The 22,894-nt window shown below is 47.4% G+C and overlaps 4 protein-coding genes across 12 annotated transcripts in view; 3 read left to right on the top strand and 1 right to left on the bottom strand.

Moving 5' to 3' along the window:
* Positions 1-10,592, top strand: LOC131115674 (diacylglycerol kinase theta-like). 2 transcript variants are annotated; one of them, XM_058064415.1, is made up of 25 exons: positions 1-222; positions 944-1,565; positions 2,084-2,163; positions 2,249-2,348; positions 2,431-2,516; positions 2,588-2,713; positions 2,791-2,950; positions 3,034-3,093; positions 3,708-3,779; positions 4,006-4,103; positions 4,172-4,386; positions 4,464-4,554; positions 5,546-5,600; positions 5,681-5,742; positions 5,846-5,996; positions 6,067-6,105; positions 6,178-6,293; positions 7,520-7,671; positions 7,748-7,896; positions 7,961-8,136; positions 8,204-8,304; positions 8,392-8,538; positions 8,607-8,718; positions 8,792-8,944; positions 9,490-10,592. In XM_058064415.1, exons 2-25 carry the CDS (start codon positions 1,379-1,381, stop codon positions 9,595-9,597), a joined length of 2,796 nt encoding a protein of 931 aa, XP_057920398.1. In that variant the 5' UTR covers positions 1-222; positions 944-1,378; the 3' UTR covers positions 9,598-10,592. The 2 variants fall into 2 exon arrangements, with proteins under 2 accessions (XP_057920398.1, XP_057920399.1); XM_058064416.1 differs by lacking the exon at positions 3,708-3,779 and having other exon boundaries at positions 4-1,565.
* Positions 10,593-11,092: 500 nt separating this feature from the next.
* On the top strand, positions 11,093-20,831 carry nfkb1 (nuclear factor of kappa light polypeptide gene enhancer in B-cells 1). The gene is made up of 24 exons (XM_058064417.1): positions 11,093-11,405; positions 12,319-12,362; positions 12,430-12,514; positions 12,899-12,939; positions 13,317-13,415; positions 15,480-15,631; positions 15,705-15,868; positions 15,943-16,101; positions 16,353-16,457; positions 16,533-16,624; positions 16,701-16,839; positions 16,911-17,066; positions 17,204-17,311; positions 18,124-18,249; positions 18,323-18,440; positions 18,517-18,631; positions 18,710-18,911; positions 18,974-19,143; positions 19,227-19,329; positions 19,465-19,583; positions 19,661-19,727; positions 19,811-19,974; positions 20,401-20,512; positions 20,591-20,831. Exons 2-24 carry the CDS (start codon positions 12,324-12,326, stop codon positions 20,683-20,685), a joined length of 2,730 nt encoding a protein of 909 aa, XP_057920400.1. The 5' UTR covers positions 11,093-11,405; positions 12,319-12,323; the 3' UTR covers positions 20,686-20,831.
* Positions 20,832-20,910: 79 nt separating this feature from the next.
* LOC131115815 (ubiquitin-conjugating enzyme E2 2-like) lies at positions 20,911-22,840 on the bottom strand. 3 transcript variants are annotated; one of them, XM_058064427.1, is made up of 7 exons: positions 22,497-22,840; positions 22,017-22,080; positions 21,902-21,933; positions 21,756-21,833; positions 21,571-21,676; positions 21,417-21,510; positions 20,911-21,346 (listed from the first exon to the last, which is right to left on the bottom strand). In XM_058064427.1, the coding sequence occupies exons 1-7, from the start codon at positions 22,518-22,520 to the stop codon at positions 21,301-21,303; spliced, it is 444 nt and encodes a 147-aa protein (XP_057920410.1). In that variant the 5' UTR covers positions 22,521-22,840; the 3' UTR covers positions 20,911-21,300. The 3 variants fall into 3 exon arrangements, with proteins under 3 accessions (XP_057920410.1, XP_057920411.1, XP_057920409.1); XM_058064428.1 differs by lacking the exon at positions 22,497-22,840 and adding an exon at positions 22,221-22,304; XM_058064426.1 differs by lacking the exon at positions 22,497-22,840 and having other exon boundaries at positions 22,017-22,214.
* LOC131115716 (transcription factor COE3-like) overlaps positions 21,940-22,894 on the top strand; it is a 62,445-nt gene continuing 61,490 nt past the window's right edge. For all 6 annotated transcript variants that reach the window (XM_058064419.1, XM_058064418.1, XM_058064422.1 and 3 more), the window contains exon 1: positions 21,940-22,887. The gene's annotated coding sequence lies outside the window, so the exon portion shown is untranslated. The remainder of the gene's footprint in view (positions 22,888-22,894) is intronic.

Here is a 22,894-nt window from a genome sequence, read left to right as displayed (position 1 = left end):
TCATGCAATGGAGGGTTTTATTTCCAGTCGGGCACTAAATCAGTCATTTTAATGATCAACACCTTCAACTTGAGGGGAGGAGCTCATCAATTAAGTCACCTGCTGGAGAGAAAACCGGAAGTGCTTCGGCCCCTCCAGTGACACGTGGGCTAGATCGATAACAAGGAGTCAGTACTAAACACTGCTCCAATGGGTGACAAGATGGCTTTCTTTGCTAGTCAGGTGAGCGAAGTCCTTCCCATATCTGGTACTTAATGTGACCCTTAATGCAACTTCGAGTTTGCTTGTCGTTTGGTACCCAAAGTGTCGATAGTCCAGTTTCGATCAATGCCCCGCCCCCAGCTGTTGTTATGCTAACGAGAACGTGCCATTCTGATCACGTGGTCTGACAAATGCAATTGAAATGGTGTGACGTCATTGAAACGTTGGGGGCTAATATCGAATACATCGCCAATGTAGCGTTCAATTTCTAAACAATAACTTGCAAATAAAACGATGTGTGACGTTATTGAAACGTTTGGGGCTAATATCAAATACATCCCGTCAATGTAGCGTTCAATTACTAAACAATAACTTGCAAATAAAACAACTTTTGAAAAAAACGAAACAGCCTCCTTCAGGAAGTGTTTTGAAGATTTGGTGGAGTTATACTGACACCTTGTGGTCATGCTTCGTACGTGCAACTCGGAAGGGAAAAACAGCTGTAAACAACTTTTAAAGCGTCGCATAAATACATAATATACACTATAAATACGTTCTACATACATCGGAAAGCATTGTACGGTTTTAAAGCGTAGCATAAACACATCATGACAACAAATACATCATATATACATTCATAGTATCACTATCATCACTATGACAGTTTAGCATTAAAGTCATTCAACTACATGGTGAAAGCGAACGAATGAATGAACGAATGAATTCGATGATGTGCCTTTAGAAAGGACAAAAGTGAAGAGGAAACAGGAAGTGAACGAGGACAGGAAGAGAGGAATGAAATGGGACATTTTGGACACAGTAAAGTAAGTACAAGAAGAAGTAGTGCAGGTCCAAATATAACACTTGTTGACTTCAAGAGGTCCTGGGCATACTAGTTAGTACTGGCGTGCACGCCTCTCAACACGAGCTGGCACTGCGGGGACGCGCGCCGGGGCGTCACGTGACCCTCGCCAGAAGGCGGAAGTCTTTGATCGGGACGCACGGCTCAGCGGTGGACGAGCAAGGTTTCCCTGCTCACTCAAGCTGGACGGGACCACGCCCCCTCCGGTGGGATGACGTCACGTATTGACCCACACGGTTCCACTGTGGCTCAATAATCTTAGCTTCGTGACTCGGCTGATGGACGTGGACGTTTGGTAGAAGTCGCGCGTCAGACATGGCCGACTGTTGCCCAGCAGAACCGGAAGCCACAGATAGCCGGACTGCGAGCCCGTTGGCGACCAAGAGCCGCTACAAGAACCCTGCTTTGGGTCACAGCTTCAGGAGGGTCACGCTGACCAAACCGACGTACTGTCACCACTGCAGCGACTTCCTGTGGGGACTGCTCGGCTTCCTGTGTGAAGGTACGCTTAAAGCTTGACCCTGTTTGGCAACAGTGTTGTCTTCGGGGACAGGAACAACCTCAACACTGACTGAATTAATTAATGTTGTTGGCTAAATGTGTTAATTGAGTTTACATTTTGTATCTAGATGTTCTAAATGTTCTCGTGGTGTGTGTGAATGTCTTCAGTGTCAAGATGTCCTCGCTACTTTACTGTCAAACTGGTCCTCACAAAGACATACAATACGAGCGCGCACACACACACACACACACACTTTCTGCCCAGTAACACGCCAGTTGTCCATCGTGTGTATGTGTGTGTTGCTCTCTGGTGTTCTCTAGAGGAGTTCTTGCCGTTGTCATGGCAACAGAAGATGTGTGTGCACGTGTGATAAATAACAACAACACTGGTTCATTTTGAAATCAGTCTCGCTACATGAACCGCTAGTGACTTAACTGCTTGTGACATTTGCTAACCAGCTACAGCAACAGTGTTTCCCTGCTGCTGTTGTCATGGTGACGCGTGTGTTGTCCCCGCAGTGTGTAACTTCATGTGTCATGAGAAATGTCTGAAGACACTGCGGTCGCTGTGCTCTAGCATGGCACCCTCTGCTGTGCAGGTGAGTGACGTTGTTGTTATTGTTGTTGTTGTTGACGTCATGTGATCATACAGTTGTTCACCACTGGTTGCCCCACCGCCTGTAGGTCCCCGTGGCTCATTGCTTCGGCCCGGACACGGGCAAGAGGCGCATGTGCTGCGTGTGCAGGAAGCAGACGGAGGGAAACGCTGCGCTTCGTTGTGAAGGTCTGCACATACCTGGGGTGTTGACGTGGGGTGCGGGCGGGAACGCTGCAGAGAGGTCGCAACCTCCCGATTTGTGTTTCAGTGTGCGAGCTTCACGTTCACAGCGACTGCGCCATCTTCACCTGCGCCGACTGTCGTGTTTGTCACACGGAGGGGACTCGGGAGCAGGTGGGCTTCCTGTCTTCAAAATAAAAGCATGTCTTCTTGGTGTGTTGATGTGGTATTTTTTTTGTCTGCAGGACACGTTTCACCACCACTGGAGGGAGGGCAATCTGGCGTCCAGCGCCAGGTGCGAGGTGTGTCGGCGGTCCTGTGGCTCGTCTGATGTCTTGTCAGGGATGAGGTGCGAGTGGTGCAACGTCACGGTGAGGAGCCGCCATCATCGAACATAAAACTATAAAACGGGACATCCGTTTTGACTTGTCCATGTTTGTTCCTGCAGTGTCACGCAGCGTGTTACCTCAGTGTAACGCCAGAGTGCACCATGGGACGTCTGCGCGGCATGATGCTGCACCCATCCTGCATCCGCCTCCTCTCCAGAAACTTCAGCAAGATGCACTGCTACCGAATCACGGAGGACAACGGCGGCGGCCATGATCTCGGTACGCTAGAAGCTTCTGTCGATATGTTTGCAGTAATCTGTAATATTACTTCACAATATTACTTTTTTTCTTGTTTCCTGCAGATGATGGCGGCGATGGCGACCCGTCTGCTGTGGCGTCTAAAGACAGTCAACCCGACTACGGTCAGCTCGATTTTCATGCTAATTCAAGTGGAATGAAAAAGCAGTGTTTCCCCACAGGACCATAATCTATCTGTGGCAATGGGATTGGTGGTGGGGGGGGGCACATAATGTCATCATATAATTTACATAAGTGTCCATGATGTAAGTGCTTGTGATTTTAATGAGCTCTGCAGGGAACACATGATATGACTGCCGCTAGCTAGCATAGCAAGCTACTGAGCTAACTTGAGAAAGTGTTTCAAGTGTGGGAAAGAAGGATAAAGTAAAAAAGCCAAAAGTTTACCACCTCCACACAGGATATGAGGATATGTGTCGTGGGAGAGGCAAAAGTGGCCGATCTTGCATCTTTTTGACTTTTTAAAAAATGTCCCAAACAAGATGGCGTCGCCCTAAAGTAGGACCCGCTGCTCGTTGGGAAAAAGCTATATTGGTTTTCATTAAAATCTCCAAAAATAGACCAGAAAAAGTTGCTATTTTTGTCGTTAAGGGCTCTGAGTACTCGCTAAATTGGCAACAGTGACGCACACATTTACACAATTGTCTCCAAAAAATGCATACGCCAACTACAAAGGTGGCGTAGCGGTGCTTTCTCACGTCAAGTTGTGTTTTTATAGGTACCGTACTTTGCATGGAAAACGGCGTGCACACCTTTTCAGCCTCATTTTGTGCGCATGTAAGCTCTATAGGTAAGGCCCCAAGTGCGAATGAGGTGTGTTTAGGAAGCAGAGTTACAATGCCATCTACTGTACAGAGTTGGAATGACACGTTCTCACACAGTCCCGTTAGAATGTGTGACTGAGCCGACGGGAACAGGTATCGGCAAGGCTATTTACTGTAAATAAATGTGTGGGAAACACTGAAAAGTTATTATGGAAGGTGAACAAACGTGCTAACGTGTGTTTTGGCGAGCAGGCAAACAACTAAAAGTCTTTGACGGCGACGACGCCCTCAAACGGGGTCACTTCCGCCTTGTGTCCATCGTCAGAGCCACCAGAAACGAGGAAGTTCTGGTCAGTAAACATGGGAAGATGTCGGTCTGCTTGTCAGTACAATGTAAAGTGTCTGCGTCGTCCTGCAGGGGGCAGCGCTGAACGCCTTCTACCTGCCAGATGAGCCCCAGGACTACCAGCTGCAGGAAGTGGGTGGCCTTCAGCGTCTCCACAGCGACGATGTCCTGAACAGGAACAGCGGTCCTGACAACCGGAATTCCCTGAAGGACGGCGGTGACGCCTGGCTGCTGAGGCACAAAGGTTGCAACACTGAGGTCATCAAGGTGTACAGGAGCCGGCCCAGGTCATTCTCTCTCTCTCTGTCGCTCTCGCCGACACCCACTCACGTCAACAGGAAGCCAACATTAGCGTGTCTTTCAGGTCTGGAAAGGATTACATCACCGTGTCTGTGTCTGAGGGGAGCACTGCTGAGTCCGTCCTCGCCGAAGTCAGCAAGCAGTTGGGGGTCCAGGTAGGGACACGCCTTCGGACTGGAAGCTTCTGGAGTTCTGAACAGAATGACAAGACAAAAACATATTATTAGAATTAAAATTACTCCAAAGTATAATGATTAAATAATAAAATAAAAACTAAATTATAATATTAATTTACATTTATAGTAAATATATGTATGTAATAAATCTGACAATTACTATTCATTTGAACACTTAAAAATATTATTATAAATGTATTTCATAATTAAGTTAGCACATAGGCCTCACAGCTAGGAGACCCGAGTTCAATTCCACCCTCGGCCATCTCCACATTCCAAAAACATGGTAGGTTAATTAGCGACTCCAAATTGTCCATAGGTATGAATGTGAGTGTGAATGGTTGTTTGTCTATATGTGCCCTGTGATTGGCTGGCCACCAGTCCAGGGTGTACCCCGCCTCTCGCTCCAGCATCCCTCGTGAGGATAAGCGGTAGAAAAGAGTCAACTTAAAATTGCCAAAATACTTTCAAGCCAGTAAAAGGAAAAAACATATTATTGTCAATTAGAATTACTCATCAGTATAATATAATATAATAATAAAATAAAAACAAAATTATAATATTATTATGGTTATTTAATATATATATATATAGTAAATACGTATATGTAATAAATCTGACAATTACTATTCATTTCAACACTAACAAAATAATACGTCTAAATTATTATAAATGTATATCATAATAATTGGTATTTTCTAATTTATTTATAATTAATAATATAAATGTATTTCATAATAATTGGTATTTTCTAATTTATTTAATAATTTATAATTAATAATTTATTTCATAATAATTGGTATTTAATAATTAATTTATAATAATTTATAATATAAATGTATTTCATAATAATTGGTATTTTATAATTATATACTTAATAACACATTGTTATTATTACCGATTGCTATCATAAATACATATTAAAAAACCCTGTTTGGATGAGGTTCTCCTGATCCACGTGTCCTTCCAGGGAGACGACATGACGGAATGTGACCTACAGGAAGTGTTCATGAGCAGCAAGCAAGGTCAGTGACTGTGACCTCTGGGTCGCGTGGAGCCACAACCTCAAGAGAGGGTGACTGCCTCTCGTCTCGTGTGTCCTCAGTGCAGAAACAGACGCTGACGCCGCAGGAGAAGCTCCTGGATAAGCTGCAGGAGATTCGGAAGGTCATACAACAACACGCACGTTATGTTGTTTGTACGTGTTGAACATGTGAGCACCTAGCTTAAGCATTTAGCAACAACGCTTCCCCACCTGCGTCTTTGCCAGGCGTCGCTGCGGCAGATGAACCAGACGCGCTTCTACGTCGTGAAGAGGCGGAACCAAGCGGTGCAGGTGAGCCTGCTGATTGGAGGGCTGCCCCCAATGCTGACCAGGGAGCAATACTGGCAGCTGATCCAGGATCATCTGACCACCAAGAGTGAGCCTTCACGCTAACATGACTCCTCTTCTCCTTCTACCTTTTCCTTACATCTGCTTCTTCTCCGCAGGTCACCTGGTGTCCATCAGTCATGTGTACGCCAGCCAAGGTGACATGGTAACAATGACAACCGAGTTGATCACATGACTTCCGCCTTACGTATGTGTGTGTGTGCATTCAGGCGCCGTGGCACTGCAGATGTCGTGTTTCTCCGAGGCAGAGCGCGTCTTCATGTTGGCCAAGGACACGAGCGTCGACAGCAAGTCGCTCTGGTCGCTCGTCATCCCGGACATCGTGGTATGACGCGCTCGCCGACATCACACCACAGCATCTACAATGCTGCACTTCCTGGTTCTTCTAAGGGGCCATCCATAATTTTCAACATTTTCACGAGCGTACAAACCGTACGAGGGGGGGGGGGAGACATCAACGTACGCTTTTTTGAAAACCAGAAAATGTCGATGTCTGTATGTTCGAACCGTGGGACGTAGTCAAATTTTAGCGCGAATAGACTGGTCCCCGGGGCGGCACCGTGGTCGAGTGGTTAGCGCGCAGACCTCACAGCTAGGAGACCAGGGTTCAATTCCACCCTCGGCCATCTCTGTGTGGAGTTTGCATGTTCTCCCCGTGCATGCGTGGGTTTTCTCCGGGTACTCCGGTTTCCTCCCACATTCCAAAAACATGCTAGGTTAATTAGCGACTCCAAATTGTCCATAGGTATGAATGTGAGTGTGAATGGTTGTTTGTCTATATGTGCCCTGTGATTGGCTGGCGACCAGTCCAGGGTGTATCCCGCCTCTCGCCCGATGACAGCTGGGATAGGCTCCAGCACCCCCGCGACACTGATGAGGAAAAAGCGGTAGAAAATGAATGAATGAATGAGACTGGTCCCCTGTTGTCGTATGCTAGCGCGAGAGCGTACCAGTCCACGCGATACTCCACGTAGCTCTGCGTGCTTCGCATTCCAACACAACAATCAGACAATGGCCGACCTCGGTGATTTCAATTACCTATTTTCATTCATCAAAAAGAGAATTACTGCCATTCATCGCTCACCACTTAAAGTGTGTTTGCATGTGTAGCTAATAAACTGACAAATGGCTTCTTCAGCCCCTTGTGGCCATACAGCGTATTACAACTGATGAAGGTGATGAAGATCCAAATAGAAACATTCATTCATTTTCTACCGCTTTTTTCCTCACGAGGGTCGCGGGGGTGCTGGAACCTATCCCAGCCGTCTTCGGGCGAGAGGCAGGGTACACCCTGGACTGGTGGCCAGCCAATTACAGGGCACATATAGACAAACAACCATTCACACTCACATTCATACCTATGGACAATTTGGAGTCGCTAATTAACCTAGCATGTTTTTGGAATGTGGGAGGAAACCGGAGTACCCGGAGAAAACCCACGCATGCACGGGGAGAACATGCAAACTCCACACAGAGATGCCCGAGGGTGGAATTGAACCCTGGTCTCCTAGCTCAAATAGAAACATGGCCTTTTTCTTGTTTTTTTGGCAGCACAACCAGATCAGCGAGGACGTGCGCCCCCTGCTGGTGTTGGTCAACCCGAAGAGCGGCGGCCTCAAAGGCAGAGAACTTCTCTACAGCTTCCGGAAGCTTCTTAACCCACATCAGGTTTTTGACATCTCCAATGGAGGACCGCTGGCAGGGTGAAACGACATAGTGGAGAACATCTGAGGTGGATTGGATGAAGTATTATTTCTAAAGAAACTAAAATCCCTGCAGCCTCCACACATTCCGGGATCTTCCAAGGTTCCGCATGCTGGTGTGCGGGGGGGACGGCACAGTGGGCTGGGTGCTCGGGGTGCTGGAGGCGGTCCGCCATAAACTGGCGTGCCGGGAGCCACCCGTCGGAATCGTCCCGCTGGGAACAGGTGAGAGAACATTCGGGGCTGCATGTAGACCATGAAGGTGTCATCTGACAGGTCACCGCTGCAGGTAATGACCTGGCTCGAATCCTGCGCTGGGGGCCTGGTTACAGCGGCGAGGAGGCCGCCCACATTCTCGCCTGTGTGGAGGAGGCCGAGGAGGTTCTGATGGACCGCTGGACCATCCTGCTGGACGCGCAGGACATCGCTGAAGACGGGAAGGAGAACTTCCTGGAACCGCCAAAGGTCCGCTGAGGTCCTTGACTCAAAGTTCCGAAAACATTCCGGTGTCAGCTGATGTTTGTCCCGCCAGATCGTCCACATGAACAATTACTTCGGAGTCGGCATTGACGCTGAGCTGAGTCTGGACTTCCACCTGGCCCGTGAAGACGACCCGGACAAGTTCACCAGCAGGTACCGTCCCCGCGTCCTGTGAATGGATAGGATGGACTTTAGTGTATCGTTTGAAGTCATGTGACTAGACGCTCTGCTGCCTGACAGATTCCACAACAAGAGCGTGTATGTGAAGGTTGGCCTTCAGAAGATCAGCGCCACCAGGAGTCTACACAGGGAACTGCAGCTGCATGTGGACGGCCGACTCGTGCCGCTGCCCAACATTGAGGGTCTCATCTTCCTCAACATCCCCAGGTTAGAGACCCCCCCATTTGCCGGTCCCATGTCCGACTTCATGACTTCACTCTGCCTTTGTTTGGTAGCTGGGGCTCCGGTGCTGACCTGTGGGGGTCTGAGGTGGACGCTCGCTACAGGAAGCCAAGCATCAACGACGGCATGCTGGAGGTGGTCGGGGTGACGGGGGTGGTGCACATGGTGAGTGACCGCGCACCTGCCTGAGCATTTAAAGGGCCAGTAACTCATTTTCCTGTGTGTGCAATGTGCGCAGGGTCAGGTGCAGAGTGGGTTGCGTTCAGGCTTTCGGATTGCTCAGGGGACTTACATGCGTGTGACGCTGAAGAAGGCCTTCCCGGTACAAGTAGACGGAGAACCTTGGCTCCAGCCTCCAGGTCACATCATCATCTCAGCTGCTGGACCAAAGGTGATTCAATGGTCCAATGTCTCATGTCCATCATAAACAGTGACTGGGGCTCAAATGGAACACATACATTTGGGGAGTCAAATCGCCAGAATGCATGGCGGTCGAGTGGTTAGCGCGCAGACCTCACAGCTAGGAGACCAGGGTTCAATTCCACCCTCGGCCATCTCTGTGTGGAGTTTGCATGTTCTCCCTGTGCATGCGTGGGTTTTCTCCGGGTACTCCGGTTTCCTCCCACATTCCAAAAACATGCTAGGTTAATTAGCGACTCCAAATTGTCCATTGGTATGAATGTGAGTGTGAATGGTTGTTTGTCTATATGTGCCCTGTGATTGGCTGGCGACCAGTCCAGGGTGTACCCCGCCTCTCGCCCGAAGACAGCTGGGATAGGCTCCAGCAACCCCCGCGACCCTCGTGAGGAAAAGCGGTAGAAAATGAATGAATGAATTTCAATGAAATGTCAAAAAGTAGTGTCAAATCTGTGGCGGTCCAAATGTAGCCTCCACAGATGAAATGACATCGACTTGAAGATTGTGCCCGCTCTGCAGGTTCGCATGTTGCGGAAGTCCAAACACAAACAGAAGAAGTCGGCGAGCGGCACCAAAAACGGCCGCTCTGAAAGCTGCGCCCCGTCAGACGGCGGCGTTCAGGCGTGAAAGCGGTGCTGACCCAGAAGGCGGGACACCATGGAGGTATAACCAGGAAGTATGTAACGCATGCGACGTCTCTACAGACACGCCGATTTTGGCGGTGATGTCGCGTTACCGCGGCGATGATCCAAGTTCATCCAGGTGTTGCCGTAACCTGCTGCTGATGTATTTTACTTGACGCCAATGACCACAACTTACTCAAGTGTCCAAGGCACGTTATCTTACATGTCTTTTTTTTTTTTTTTACAGTAGCTAAACTGCCGATGCTAATCTTTCTGAACGAGACCAAGTCACAGCTGAGAGTAGCTAATGTTAGCCTAGCCTATGAGTTAATGTACTTGAAAACTGTGTTGTTTACATGACAGCTACACTATGATGTTTAGCTTAGCGTGTTAGCCAAGTGGTTTTAGAAACCGCTGTCCAAAGTCAAAGGGAGAAAAACAACATTTGACATGACAATAATAACACATATCTATTTTTTACATGATAAAATATCTTCACTTCTCTGTCTAGTGCTTCAAAAAGTTTAATAAGTGAAGAGGGTTTCTTTAAGGCCTTTACAGGAAGTTTGTCAGCGATACTTCCTGTACGCATCTTGTGTGTGTAAAAATGATTTCTTTCAAGTGCAGTAACGTCTTCCCGTGCTTTTTCCCCTGCCAACACTGAGAGTCAGCTCACTGATCACATGACCAGTCGCCAAGGTTGCGTGACATCACATGTGGTGCTGTGTGGCCCGTTTTAAACGTGACAAGTGGTGCTGCTAATGCTAAACGTCTTTAGCGTGTAGCCTGACCTGCTGCTTTGGTGTAAAAAGTGTTTTTTAGTGGTGCTTTGATGACGTGCTCCTCTTAACGTGCCTCCAGACGTCTAACGTGGGATGTAACGTGACTTGTGCCAAGTGTCGGTTGCACTAAATGTTTCACAGATGTTTGGGTATATGTCTGTATAGATATAGAAATGTACACGTACACTGACATTGCCAATAAAGTTCACATACAAACTACTGTGATGTTTACAGTCCTTTGTGTTAAAGGGTGTGCTGCCGTGTTTGACCACCAGGGGAAATAATGGCATCAGAACGCTCACTACCAATCGATACCAATTAAATGTGATACCGATACTTTTTTACATTAAAAAAAATCAGATCATTGCATGATTTTGTGATTTTGTCTTTCATATGTTGATCATGATTATAATCAGTCCAAAGTGACTATTAGTTATCACCCATGACGAACCAAAAAAACATACAACTCCACAATTGCTTTAATACTGGTGGTTTGTTTTGCTCTGATATTACCATTTTTATCGACACTACAGATGCCCACTCAAGATTTTACCCGAGTATGAGCATTCTGAAGTGGTTGAAGCAAATAATACTATTTAAGCTGCGATGCAAGTACTAAGTCATAATATCATTCAGTACACAACAAAATAATTATTTTGTTAAGATCCGTTTACGCAGTTTGTAGATCGTAAAGATTCATTTTTCTTACTCAAAGTGAGACGTCAGCCATCGGTTCCTATCTCTGCAGCGCGTCAGAGGGAATTTCCCGAGGGGGAAGAAGGTGCACTTTATGGAAATCATATCGATGGATGAATCAACTTTATACAACGAGTGAATCAAGTCTACCGCAGCAGACATTAAAGGAGTCCTGCGTTAGTTCTGTGACAGTAAAAAGAAATGTCGACGTTGACGACGACGCGCTCAAGTTGCGTCATGGCGTCCTCCAGACTGTAAGTGGACCCGATGGACAAAGTCAAATGAAGTGAAGTGGACTGAGGCCAGCGTTCATGTTCAGTTTGTCTCCAAAGAGGTAAGAATGTCATACCGAGGACGAGAAGTTTGCTCTGTTGCCAGAAGTTCCACATCAAAGTCTGCATTGTCTTGAATGTTTCACTTCCTCATTGGCCACGCCACACAGAAGTCCGTTCGGAAGGTTAGAAATTCATCTTGTTCTTCTCCGGCAACCAAACCCAAAGCTTTCAAAATTAGACACAAAATAACTTAAACGATTTATTGATAACTGATGGTGAATTCGGCGTTATTGTAACAAGTTTAAACGCAATCTTTCCTGTTTGCTACCCACCTTCCACAGTTGGAAACGTGAACGCGAATGAACCGAACATGTTCAAGTGTTCACGTCGGTTTGAATGAGTGTTTAGAAGCTAAACGTCAATCGTAAATTTGCTAATATTCTGAACGGAGTCTGGTATTGCTAGCTTGCATCTATTTAGCATGTAGCTTGCTTGTCTTTTTTACCCCTATTTATTTCGTATAACGTTTTTATAACACACACACTCTTCAGGCTTGTATAAATGTTAACTTGTACTTGGCTTGTATTAAACTTGTATCTAGTCTGCTCTGAGCCTCTTTTAAAAGAAGTGTAACTGGTACAGTCAACAGTTTTAGCAGTTAGCCGGGAAGCTAACAATAACACTGTTCAACCGGACAAGTGTGCAAGTTGTAGAGTTGTTTATTTAATTGTAGACTAAAAATGCCAGTCTTATTTAAACTGTAATCGTCAATATCCATTTATTTATCTATGATTGATTTTCTTGCTGATTAGTTGGCATAGATCCTGATGACAGATGATTGACAAGCACATTAGTGTCCACTCATCAGTTTCATCTCTTCTCTGTGTGTGTACACCAAGAAGACCAAAGTTGATTTAAAAAAAAAAATTGTGCCGGTTGGATCACAAATCACTTTCACTGTTTCCCTGACAGGAACGATGGCGGGAGACGAGCACTTCCTTCCTGCGAGCAGTCAGGTGTGTTACCTGCTACTGATGCAAGAAGGTCAAACTTTGTCACGTGACTGCATGTTTGTGCCGACAGATTCTGGACACACTGATGATGGACCCCTCCTGGGACTTCCCACAATTCACTGCGCTTACGTCTCACAGCACAGCTCTGAGGACAGGTTTGACTTTCCCTAAAGCTGACATTGTTGTTGTTTTTTTTTTCTTCTTTTGTTCATCTTAAGTGAAACTTTGTGGTGGGGGGAGTTGTAGTGGCGGGAAAGTGAAAGAAGTTTTGTGACGCGGCGTCCCTCTGCTCTCACTTCCTGTTGGACGCTGCAGTCGATATACAGCTTTCTAAATCACAGTTTCATCCTGCATTGCAGATTACCAGCAGAATTATATTGTGCAGCTATGTGTATATAGTAGTGTATACGGATATAAATATACCATTTTAAGTTGAAGGGATGACCACAGGAAGAGCTTTAATATCTCATCAAATGTTTTCTGTATCGACAATGACCATCTTGTTATTTTGGGTGATCTTATTGTGCCTGTGTTTTCAGGGGACGGCCCTTTCCTGCACATCCTGGAGCAACCCAAACAGGTCAGTACTGTGATTAGGGCCACTAATGAGTAGGAACCAACCTTTAATTGTGATAAAACAGTGCGAAACTTTAATTTTGAAAGCAAATAAGGTCACAGATGCCCACTAGGCCTGTCAGGATAATTGATAAATCGGTTAAACGAGCAATAAATTCACGTGCTGGTATGCATGTTTGTTTTCCTGGTCTTTTTTTACCACACAGGCTGCTCATCGAGAAGAGCGACACATGCTTTTATGTTTGCAAAAACACTTGTTCACTAGATTTGTCTTTTTTTGAAAAAGAGCACCAAGTGGGGCCTGATTATTTCCTGAATATAACAACAAAGTTGGCAACAGTGACCCTTGTGATGCTAACGTGCATGTTCTATGTTTCCCAGCGAGGCTTCAGGTTCCGCTACGGATGCGAAGGCCCGTCTCATGGTGGCTTGCCGGGAGCCTCCAGCGAAAAGACCAAGAAGACCTATCCTGCTGTCAAGGTAACACTTCCTGTCCTGTTATCCTGTTATCTGATTGGATGACACACTCTCTCATGCACTCCACAGCATCTCTACACATTCTCTTCTTGAGGCCATCGTGTGTGTGTGTGTGTGTGTGTGTATCAGGGGAAATTCCCAGATTCCCGATACATTTTCACCAGTCAATTGAAACAAAGTTTACATGTCACAGCTTGTGACAAGCACGTGCTAAGAGGAAGCTTTGGTTGATGAAGAGGAGTCGGCTCGGACAAGATAAAACAAATGTAAACATTCCATCACTTTTAGGGGAAAAGTTTTAGCCTTCCTCTGTGCTCTCAAGGAGCATCGTTGTAGTTATTAGATCCTTTCTCTAACACACACAGATGCTCAGAAAAAGAAGCTAATCTCTAGAGACCAACCGATACCAGGACCGATAATGATTATAGCTCCAGAAGAGCATGGAGTTCCTAGACTCAGAGGCATATATTAGAAGTTCAATAAAAACGTAATACAGTAAACCTCGGATATATCGGACTCGGATATATCGGAAATTCGCTCACAACGGACAGATAAAAAAGAACCAGTTTTTCTGTAATGCATTTCCAATAAAAATTCATTGCATATATCGGATTTTTTATAACGGATTTCGCCCATTTCGGACAAAATCTCCAGTCCCGTTCCAATGCATTTCCATTAAATTTCCCTCGCATATATCGGATGGCCGCATCGTGGCGCTCCGATTCACCGAATCGTGACAGGCCGCTATACGACGTCATTTGCAGCGTTGCCTGCGCGTCCAGGTACATTGGAAACATAGTCAAGGAAGTGCCTTTTTATAACGGATAAAATCCGATTTACGCATATACCGGATATAAATCCGATATATGCGTAAAACGGACATTTTCCGGTATACGCATATAACGGATTTCGCTTATATCGGACAAAACCAGTGGGAACAATTGAATCCGATATATCCGAGGTTTACTGTAGTTCTCTGAGATGTTTCCACAGTAAATAGAGTAGCATTTATTCATATGTCTAAAGCAGGCGAGACAATGTTATGCTACAAGCTAGTTGGCAACAAAATGAATGAATTTCTTACTCTCTCTCGCAATCACACACACATATGCTTCTACTAGATTGACAGACTGTTTTCACATTGATATTACCAGCATTGTTTCAAGTGACTAACTGACATATCGGATGGTACTACGAGCTAGCAGAGCAGCTCTGGGATGTTTATTACAGTTGGCTGTGTTTGTGTACACTCAGGACGTTCTCCACAACTTAAATATCTGCCGTGTGTGTGTGAGGATAGCGTCCAGTTAGCATCCGGTTAGCCATGCCACTAAGTAAGCCACCTGCTGTGGCTTACTCAACCAATCAGATGGCACTGTGGACCGAGCAATGCTGATGACAGAAGTGGAAGGAGAGAGAGAGGCGTGGCATCTGAGCCGGAATAACCCAGTGTTAAATTAATTTCCTGATATCGCCAATACCTATCTACATCAAAATATTGGCCCCGTTGATAATTATTAGATTAGATTAGATTAGATTAGATTAGATTCAACTTTATTGTTATTGCTCATGTCACTGGTACAGGGCAACAAAATGCAGTTAGCATCCAACCAGAAGTGCAATTATATAAGTACCTTGGTATTGAGTAAATGTAGAAAAAAAGATCTATGTAAAAAAAAAAAATTACCACTAAAATTAAGAAAATAAAACTCTATTCCATTAAATGTCAATTTTAATTCCACTTTTCCTGAGGATGAACTCATGTGAGGTCACAAATGGGGCGCCGTGGGCGTTTCCCGCCACAGTGAAACACGGCCGCTTCTGTTTTCGAGGAGTCGTGTTCATTGAACGCCGCAGTTGGTCGACAGCAGAGGAAGTGGTTTGTGCTGTAGCAGTTGCACACTTCCTGTTAAACAGCATCATCATTATCATCATCATCATCTGAGGAGGCTTTTGTTGTCGTGTTGTCAAATGAAACACGACGTTGTTATGACACATACACACACACTCAAAATAAAAGTCCCCGACATGTTTTCAGTGTTTTTGTTTTTTTAATTCTCCTTTTAGATATGTAACTACCAAGGTCCGGCCCGCGTGGTGGTCCAGCTGGTGACGGCGCTCACCCGCTTCCCTCAGCTGCATGCTCACAGCCTGGTGGGCAAACAGTGCGACAAGGGTGTGTGCATCGTGGACGTGCCCTCCAAAGACTCCAACATCACGTATGTGCTGGCATCCTCGCCGGAATATGATCTCTCGCTCACACAATCGCACTCAGGGGATTTCTGTGCTCAGATTTCCCAACTTGGGCATCCTACACGTGACCAAGAAGAATGTGGCCAAGACTCTGGAAGAGCGCATGATCGAGGCCTTCAGGATGGGGTACAACTTTGGAGTCTCCATCCACACTGACATTGATACCCTGCAGGGGGAGGGCCGCGTGCCCCGGGAACTCACCGGTCAGTGTTTGTATGGGTGTGTGTGTGTGTATTAAGACTGGGGAAAGCCGCTCATGTGTGCATGTGACACACAGAGCACCAGCGCAGCGTGATCAGCAGCGCGGCGTCACTCCAGGCCAAGGAGATGGACCTCAGCGTGGTGCGTCTTATGTTCACCGCCTTCCTTCCGGACAGTGACGGAGCCTTCACAAGACGACTTGATCCGGTGGTGTCAGAAGCCATCTACGACAGCAGTGAGTCCATACGCTGTTTGTGTGTGTGTGTGTGTGTGTGTGGTTGCCATTTTCATTTCCTCCATCCTGCTGCTTGCTTTCTCTTATGTGAGAACTTCCTCTCTCTGAGACCAGCTCATCACTTTCTGAAGCTGTTACCATAACAACACACTGCTGGTATTTCATGAGTCATTGTGGGCCGGCCCAGGTTGTCATGTGACATCAACACATGTGACTTTACCTTTTTTCTCCCCCCTTCCGCCCCGACTCAGAAGCTCCAAACGCGTCCAACCTGAAGATCGTCAGGATGGACCGGACCGCCGGCTGTGTGAGCGGAGGAGAGGAAGTCTACCTCTTGTGTGATAAAGTCCAGAAAGGTCAGGGGTCAGCGGTCTCATTATGTGTGTGTGTGTGTGTCATGTGACCAGCATGCAAGCTGTGTGTCTCGACAGATGACATCCAGGTGCGCTTCTACGAAGAAGACGACTCGGGCGTCACCTGGGAGGCTCTTGGCGACTTCTCCCCCACTGACGTGCACAGACAGGTCGGTCGCCAGTAGCGCCCCCCCGCCGGGACCGCTTGCATGTGACCTTCAGATGTTTCCTATCGTCCATCCTCAGTTCGCCATCGTCTTCAAGACGCCAAAGTATCGAGACCAGAACCTACAGAAGCCCACGTCTGTCTTTGTCCAGCTCAAGAGGAAGTCGGACAACGAGACCAGCGAACCCAAACCCTTCACCTACCACCCTCAGATCATAGGTACGCTGCAATCATCACTTCCAGGACCTTCTGGAAATGACTAGAACGTGTGTGTGTGTGTGTGTGTTCAGACAAAGAGGAAGTGCAGAGGAAGCGTCAGAAGACGTTGCCAAACTTCCAGGACTTCAGCGGGCATGGAGGTGGAGCAGGAGCAGGAGGCGGTCTGTACCGAGGAGGAGGAGGAGGAGGTCCATCAGCAGGGGGTGGTCCAGGCTCTGCTGGAGGAGGTAAAACCTTGATTAGGGTCATTTTTATAGAATTAATGTTCAATTTCTTGTTGTCAGATAAGCTAGCAAGCGGAACACGGAACATTCCTAGATGTGATGTGATTCCTAGAAGTGTTTTTGTTTTTTTTTGGGTCCAGCATCTTACTTCCACGGCTTCTCCACATTCAACTATGGAAGAGGAGGGGGAGGCGGAGCTTGTCCCACGGGATACTCAGCAGGTCTTGGAGCGGGCGGAGTCAAACACGGTGAGACATGTACTGTCCACGCTGCACATCAAGGTGGTGGACTCAGGAAGTGATGGCAGGGATTCATTAGCTCATGTTATGATGATTATGATGGCTATTATAGTGTTTTCATTGTTATTGTTTATGTTTTTATGAAGTCTGGCGTTACTAGTCGGCAGTTGAGTGGTTAGCACGCAGACCTCACAGCTAGGAGGACCAGGGTTCGATTCCACCCTCGGCCATCTCTGTGTGTTTGCATGTTCTCCCCGTGCATGCGTGGGTTTTCTCCGGGTACTCCGTTTTCCTCCCACATTCCAAAAACATGCTAGGTTAATTAGCGACTCCAAATTGTCCATAGGTATGAATGTGAGTGTGAATGGTTGTTTGTCTATATGTGCCCTGTGATTGGCTGGCGACCAGTCCAGGGTGTACCCCGCCTCTCGCCCGAAGACAGCTGGGATAGGCTCCAGCACCCCCGTGACCCTCATGAGGAAAAAGGGGTAGAAAATGAATGAATGAATGGTGTTACTAGTGACACCTAGTGGTCTAAAAATAGATGATTATCAACCACACAACATTCATTTTTTAATATCTGTGATAGATGGAGCAATGTTTTGACCATGATGGAACGAGACATGACTGTATTAAGAAATAAATGTAAAATTGGAAAAAATAGAATGTATTATTCAACAAATTAACCTTTATTACCACATATAAACTCATAACAAAGCAATAAAAATGCAGTACCGATACTGATTATTACCTAGCATCAATAGCGTATCAGTTCAATGAATGAACATGAATGTTATGCCTTTTTTATTTTTTTTTTTAAGTGTCTGAGGGCAACTCGGCAGACAGCAGCGCTGATGACAGTGATCCAGATGACCACCCAGAGGGCGATGCCGTGCTGGCACGTTCGGGACACCAGGAGGAGGCGGAGGAGTCCCAGCCAGACGGAGGTGGAGTTGTCCTCATCATTGATTATTAACACGTCATGTAACATGTCAATAAAAACAAGAATTGTGCGTGCAGACACGGCGAGCAGCAGACCTGTGGACGCTCTCTTCAGGTATGCCGTGACCGGCGACGCGGCGTATCTCTTGGCTCTACAGCGCCCCGTTATGGCGGCACAGGATGAGGACGGGGACACGTGAGTGAACGTTGTGGAACATTCTCCCGGTCTGCTGGTTTTGGTGCTAACGTTGACCTGGCGGCCTGCGTGTCAGTGGACTCCACCTGGCGGTCCTCCACAGCCAGCAGGGGGCGCTGACTAGTCTGACGCAGGTGCTCGGCTCTCTGCCCGTAGACGGCGTTCTGGACATGAGGAACCACCTCTACCAGGTAGAACGGCCTGCTTTGGTGACGTGATCATGTGATCCAGTAGGAGGCGAGTTTCTAACCTCGCTCCGTGTGTCCCAGACGCCTTTGCACCTGGCGGTGTTCACGCAGCAGAAAGAAGCGGTGGAGGCGTTACTCGGAGCCGGCGCTGACCCCACACTGACGGATCGCCATGGCAACACGCTGCTCCACGTGGCCTCCCAGCAGGATGGAGGGGGAATGGTGCGATTTTTATTACGCCACCCAGCCATGACGGGATTGCTGGAGACCTGCAACACAGCCGGTAAGTACACATACATGAACACACACTTACATAAACACTCATTCTGATGCCGTGCCCACCAGGTCTATGTGCCATCCACCTGGCCGTTCTGGCCAATCAGCTGGCCTCTCTCAGAGAGCTGTTGGAGGGCGGAGCCAACGTGGAGGCTCAAGAACGCAGCAGTGGCAGGACCGCACTCCACCTCGCCACTGAGTGTGACAATGTGTCGCTGGCGGGCTGCCTGCTTCTGGAGGTAAATTCTGACTCTGCCATCACGGCAAAGTACGTGCACTACGTCCTCATGGCTTCTCTGTGGTGTGCGATGTCGGTTGTTAGGGCAACGCCAAGGTAGACTGCTGCACCTTTAACGGTTCTACCCCGCTTCACATCGCCGCCGGGCGAGGATCCGTCAAGCTAACAGCACTCCTGATGGCTGCAGGTAAGCACATACGGTGCCAAGGCTAGCATCACTTAGCTTAGCATCAAGCCAGAACGCTGCTAATGTGACGGTCCAAGGGTCACCTGCACACTTTCTTCTTGCACCACTGTGATCCACATCCTGACACTTGCTCAGGCGCAGACCCTAACAAGGAGAACCTTGAGCCTCTCTTCTTCCGGGACGACACAGAGGAGGAGGAAGACGAGGGCTACGTTCCCGGAAGCAGCCCCATCAACATAGCCGCCTCTGCTCAGGTATTCTGCTTGCTAATGCTAGTCAAACTCCTCCTCCTGCGTCACATGGTGCAAACATTTCAGCCCTCCGTCTGCAGGTACTGGAGCTCCTCAGCGGGAAAGAGTATCAAGCCAAATCTCCTTGCCTTATGGTTCCCCCTCAGGGTGAGTGGAGTCCGACGGTTCAATATGTTTTCAATGGCGGTGCAATGTGTTTGATGTTTTTTTTTTTTTTTTTTGGCACGTAGGTGACATGGCCAACCTCAGTGCTGATGTGAAACAGACGCTGTGTCGAGCTGTGGAGGATGACGACTGCTGGGAAGATCTCGCTCACAGTCTGGGTCTCGGAATCCTCAGCGCCGCCTTCAGACTGAGCCCGTCCCCTGCCAAAACCCTGCTGGACAGCTATGAGGTACATGTGATGGGTCACATGACTTGGGTGTGGGTGTGGAGTACAGTTCCTCGTTTATCACGGTTAATTGTTTCCAGACCTAATAGTGATACCTGAAATTTCTGCAAAGTAGAATTCCATACTTCTAAATGGAATATTCTAGCAGTTAGAGCTCAGATGACCTTTTTACGACCTTCTAAATAAGTATTAACATTATTAGAGCCCTGTGGATGTGAAATAACACCACTATGTCACTTTTACATTCTTATTACACACAATTTTTTCCCCCAGCCATTCATAACACTACTGCCACCTGGTGGCCAATGTAGAATACTACATAAGCACATCTTTCAATGCATCTTCTGAATGTTTATTTGTTTCATTCATTTATTCACATCTATTCAAATATTCACATGTCGCCTCTGACTCCTCCACCCTCCCCTGCAGGTGTCTGGCGGGACGGTCCGCGACCTTGCGGCTGCTCTGAGGTCAGTGGGCCAGTGTAGAGCACTGAGTGTCATGGAGGAGGTGCTGTGTCACCACCAGCTCGAGGCAGCAGGTATGCAAAGTTGGTCAGCAGATATACCGGCTGTGTTTCCGTTGGCGACAGCTGTCAATCACTGGGTTGTCTCCGCAGGCGATGATGTGTGCACTGAGCTGCGAGACATGAAACTGGACGCGCGCGTGGACAGCGGTGTGTGCGACAGCGGGGTGGAGCTTTCCACAGCGTAGGCGTGGCCAAGTGTGTGAAAAGTCTTTAGTGGAGCACATCAAATACAACCAACACATGGGAGTCGTCCTCTTCCCTCCTGACTGCCACTTGAAGCCAAATGAGGCGTTCAGAGTCTCATTAATAGCAGGAAATTTGACTTTCGTATGGACGCATAATCTTTTAAGTAATCTGTGGGTTTTTTTTGGTTCCTCTTAACTCTATGAAGTTTTGACACAGATCACAAAGACTCTGATCTATTTATCTGGACATTTTTATTAATAAAGTTTTTATACGTCATGTTTGATGACAATCATCCAGCTTCTAGAACACCTAGTCAAAATCAAGTGCAATCAAATTTACTGCGGGGGCGAAAAAAAAGGACCAATCAGCTGCTGTCAAGTATCATCAAGTCAAGTGCAAAAAGGGGAGGAGCACAGCGAGGAAAACCTCAGCTTCTCTAAAAAGTAAACATGGCTGACCAAGAACCTCTGACATGCATCCCTCTTCTGTCCACTCTGGTAGCTCCGTCTCCGTGTGACAGCGTTTGGATGATGTTGAGATTTGGGACAGGAGTGGAGGGGGGAAAAAAAAAAGTGAACAAAGTGCTGTGATTGGCCAGTGAGAGTTAAGCAGGATCACATGGCATATTTCTGAGTCCAGTCCTGAGCGGTCTTGTTATACCTGCAACACACACACACACGCATGCAGCCATGTTTGTCCATGTGAAAGCAGTGACTGCACGTGCGCTTACCTGACAGGGTCCGTCTTGTAGATGCGGGCGATCTCTGGCACGAGGGGGTCGTCCGGGTTGGGGTCGCACAAGAGCGAGCAGATGGACAAGAGGACTGCGGACATGAAGCACAGTGGCCGTTAGCGGTCTCACATGTCCAATTTGGACTTCTTACCTTTGGAGATGGTTAGCGCAGGAGACCACTGAGACCTCAGGATGTCCAAACAGATGCTGCCATTACTGTTTATGTTGGGGTGGTAGATTCTGGTTGTGAACGCCACCTGGTGGACACACACACACACACACACACATGGGCCATGCCATTTGTTGACTTCTGACTTCTGTGTTCCGTTCACTGACCTTCGGCGGTTTGAAGGGGTAATCTGTTGGAAAGTGGATGGTGAGGAAGAAGACACCGCCTTGATAGGGGCTGTCAGGCTGCAATACACACACACATTTAGCATAGCTGCTGATGTGTGTGTGACAATGATGTTTGTACTACTTACAGGTCCCATGATGGTGGCCTGCCAGTGAAACACTGAGGAGACAAGGGGCAGCAGGTTCAAAGTCAATACAAGTGAAGTGTAATCTCGCCAAGAACTGGAGGGAGGAAGTTCTTACTGTCTTCATCCACGGGCCCGGCAGAACATTGGGCAGGAGGGTCTCTGGACAGGTCCGTCAACTCCTGACCCAAAACAAGCATGAACCAGAAGCAGTTGGGATAACATTGCACAAGAACTAGACACGAATGACAGACTTGTAATGTTATTTCTACCAATAATCCCATTCACTTAGTTAAACGCTGTGTCATTTACATGAACTCACTTGACAAACTACAACAAAGACTTGACTGTTTTGTAGGCCTACAGAGAACAAAGCTCACTCTGAAGTCATATCATACTGATATAGCGTGGCAGGTCACGTGACGCCCGCCAACCGACCCAGCGGGTATGGTTGCCCTCACGTGACGTCACGAGCCCAGAGCCGATATGGAATATGACGTCACGCGCTAGTTAGCCGGTTGCTAGCATAGCAGTTGCTCCTCGGCGAGGGCAAAGATGAGCAGAATTCCTTGTAAAAAACACAAGCTAAGGCAATTACCTTTGAAATTCGCTTTAAAGCCATTGTGATGGCGCCAAAGGACCGGCTGTCGAGGATGAGGAGGAGGAGGAGGAAGAAGAGGAGGAGGGCAGGCCAATGAGGTGACTAGCTAGCATGGAGGACACCGCTAGCTTGAGGAACGCACCGAGACGCTAAGCTAGGTGGCTAGGCTAGCGGCTAACATTTGGTTTAAAGCGCAATATCTCTTAAGTGTCACTCCACAGAGACACCGGAGCACCTCAGCTGTCCAAAATGTCCTTCAGAACACACAAAAGAACCGGCCGGACGTCTCACTCTGGCGCTGTTTCCTATCTCTGCAAGCACACCTCCCAAGCAGCATCAGAAAGGGGAGGGGTCATTATGATGTTCAACTCTGCGGCCACTTCATTAGGTACACA

Source organism: Doryrhamphus excisus, chromosome 2 (genome assembly GCF_030265055.1).
Source record: "Doryrhamphus excisus isolate RoL2022-K1 chromosome 2, RoL_Dexc_1.0, whole genome shotgun sequence".
NCBI lineage: Eukaryota > Metazoa > Chordata > Actinopteri > Syngnathiformes > Syngnathidae > Doryrhamphus > Doryrhamphus excisus.
The sequence above is the reverse complement of the archived record's forward strand: the minus strand, read 5'-3'. Positions and strand labels throughout refer to the sequence as shown.

What these genes read in the sequence shown, in the direction of transcription:
- LOC131115674 (XM_058064415.1), top strand. Translation starts at nt 1,379, where the DNA reads ATGGCCGACTGTTGCCCAGCAGAACCGGAAGCCACAGATAGCCGGACT. An exon ending in CGCTGCGCTTCGTTGTGAAG is followed by an intron (nt 2,349 to 2,430) that starts GTCTGCACATAC and finishes TTTGTGTTTCAG; the next exon opens with TGTGCGAGCTTCACGTTCAC. An exon ending in AGCTGCAGGAGATTCGGAAG is followed by an intron (nt 5,743 to 5,845) that starts GTCATACAACAA and finishes CGTCTTTGCCAG; the next exon opens with GCGTCGCTGCGGCAGATGAA.
- nfkb1 (XM_058064417.1), top strand. Translation starts at nt 12,324, where the DNA reads ATGGCGGGAGACGAGCACTTCCTTCCTGCGAGCAGTCAG. An exon ending in CCACTGACGTGCACAGACAG is followed by an intron (nt 16,625 to 16,700) that starts GTCGGTCGCCAG and finishes GTCCATCCTCAG; the next exon opens with TTCGCCATCGTCTTCAAGAC. An exon ending in CCACCAGCTCGAGGCAGCAG is followed by an intron (nt 20,513 to 20,590) that starts GTATGCAAAGTT and finishes TTGTCTCCGCAG; the next exon opens with GCGATGATGTGTGCACTGAG.
- LOC131115815 (XM_058064426.1), bottom strand. Translation starts at nt 22,182, where the DNA reads ATGGGATTATTGGTAGAAATAACATTACAAGTCTGTCATTCGTGTCTA. An exon ending in ACCCCTTCAAACCGCCGAAG is followed by an intron (nt 21,677 to 21,755) that starts GTCAGTGAACGG and finishes TGTGTCCACCAG; the next exon opens with GTGGCGTTCACAACCAGAAT. An exon ending in TGCGCTAACCATCTCCAAAG is followed by an intron (nt 21,511 to 21,570) that starts GTAAGAAGTCCA and finishes TCATGTCCGCAG; the next exon opens with TCCTCTTGTCCATCTGCTCG.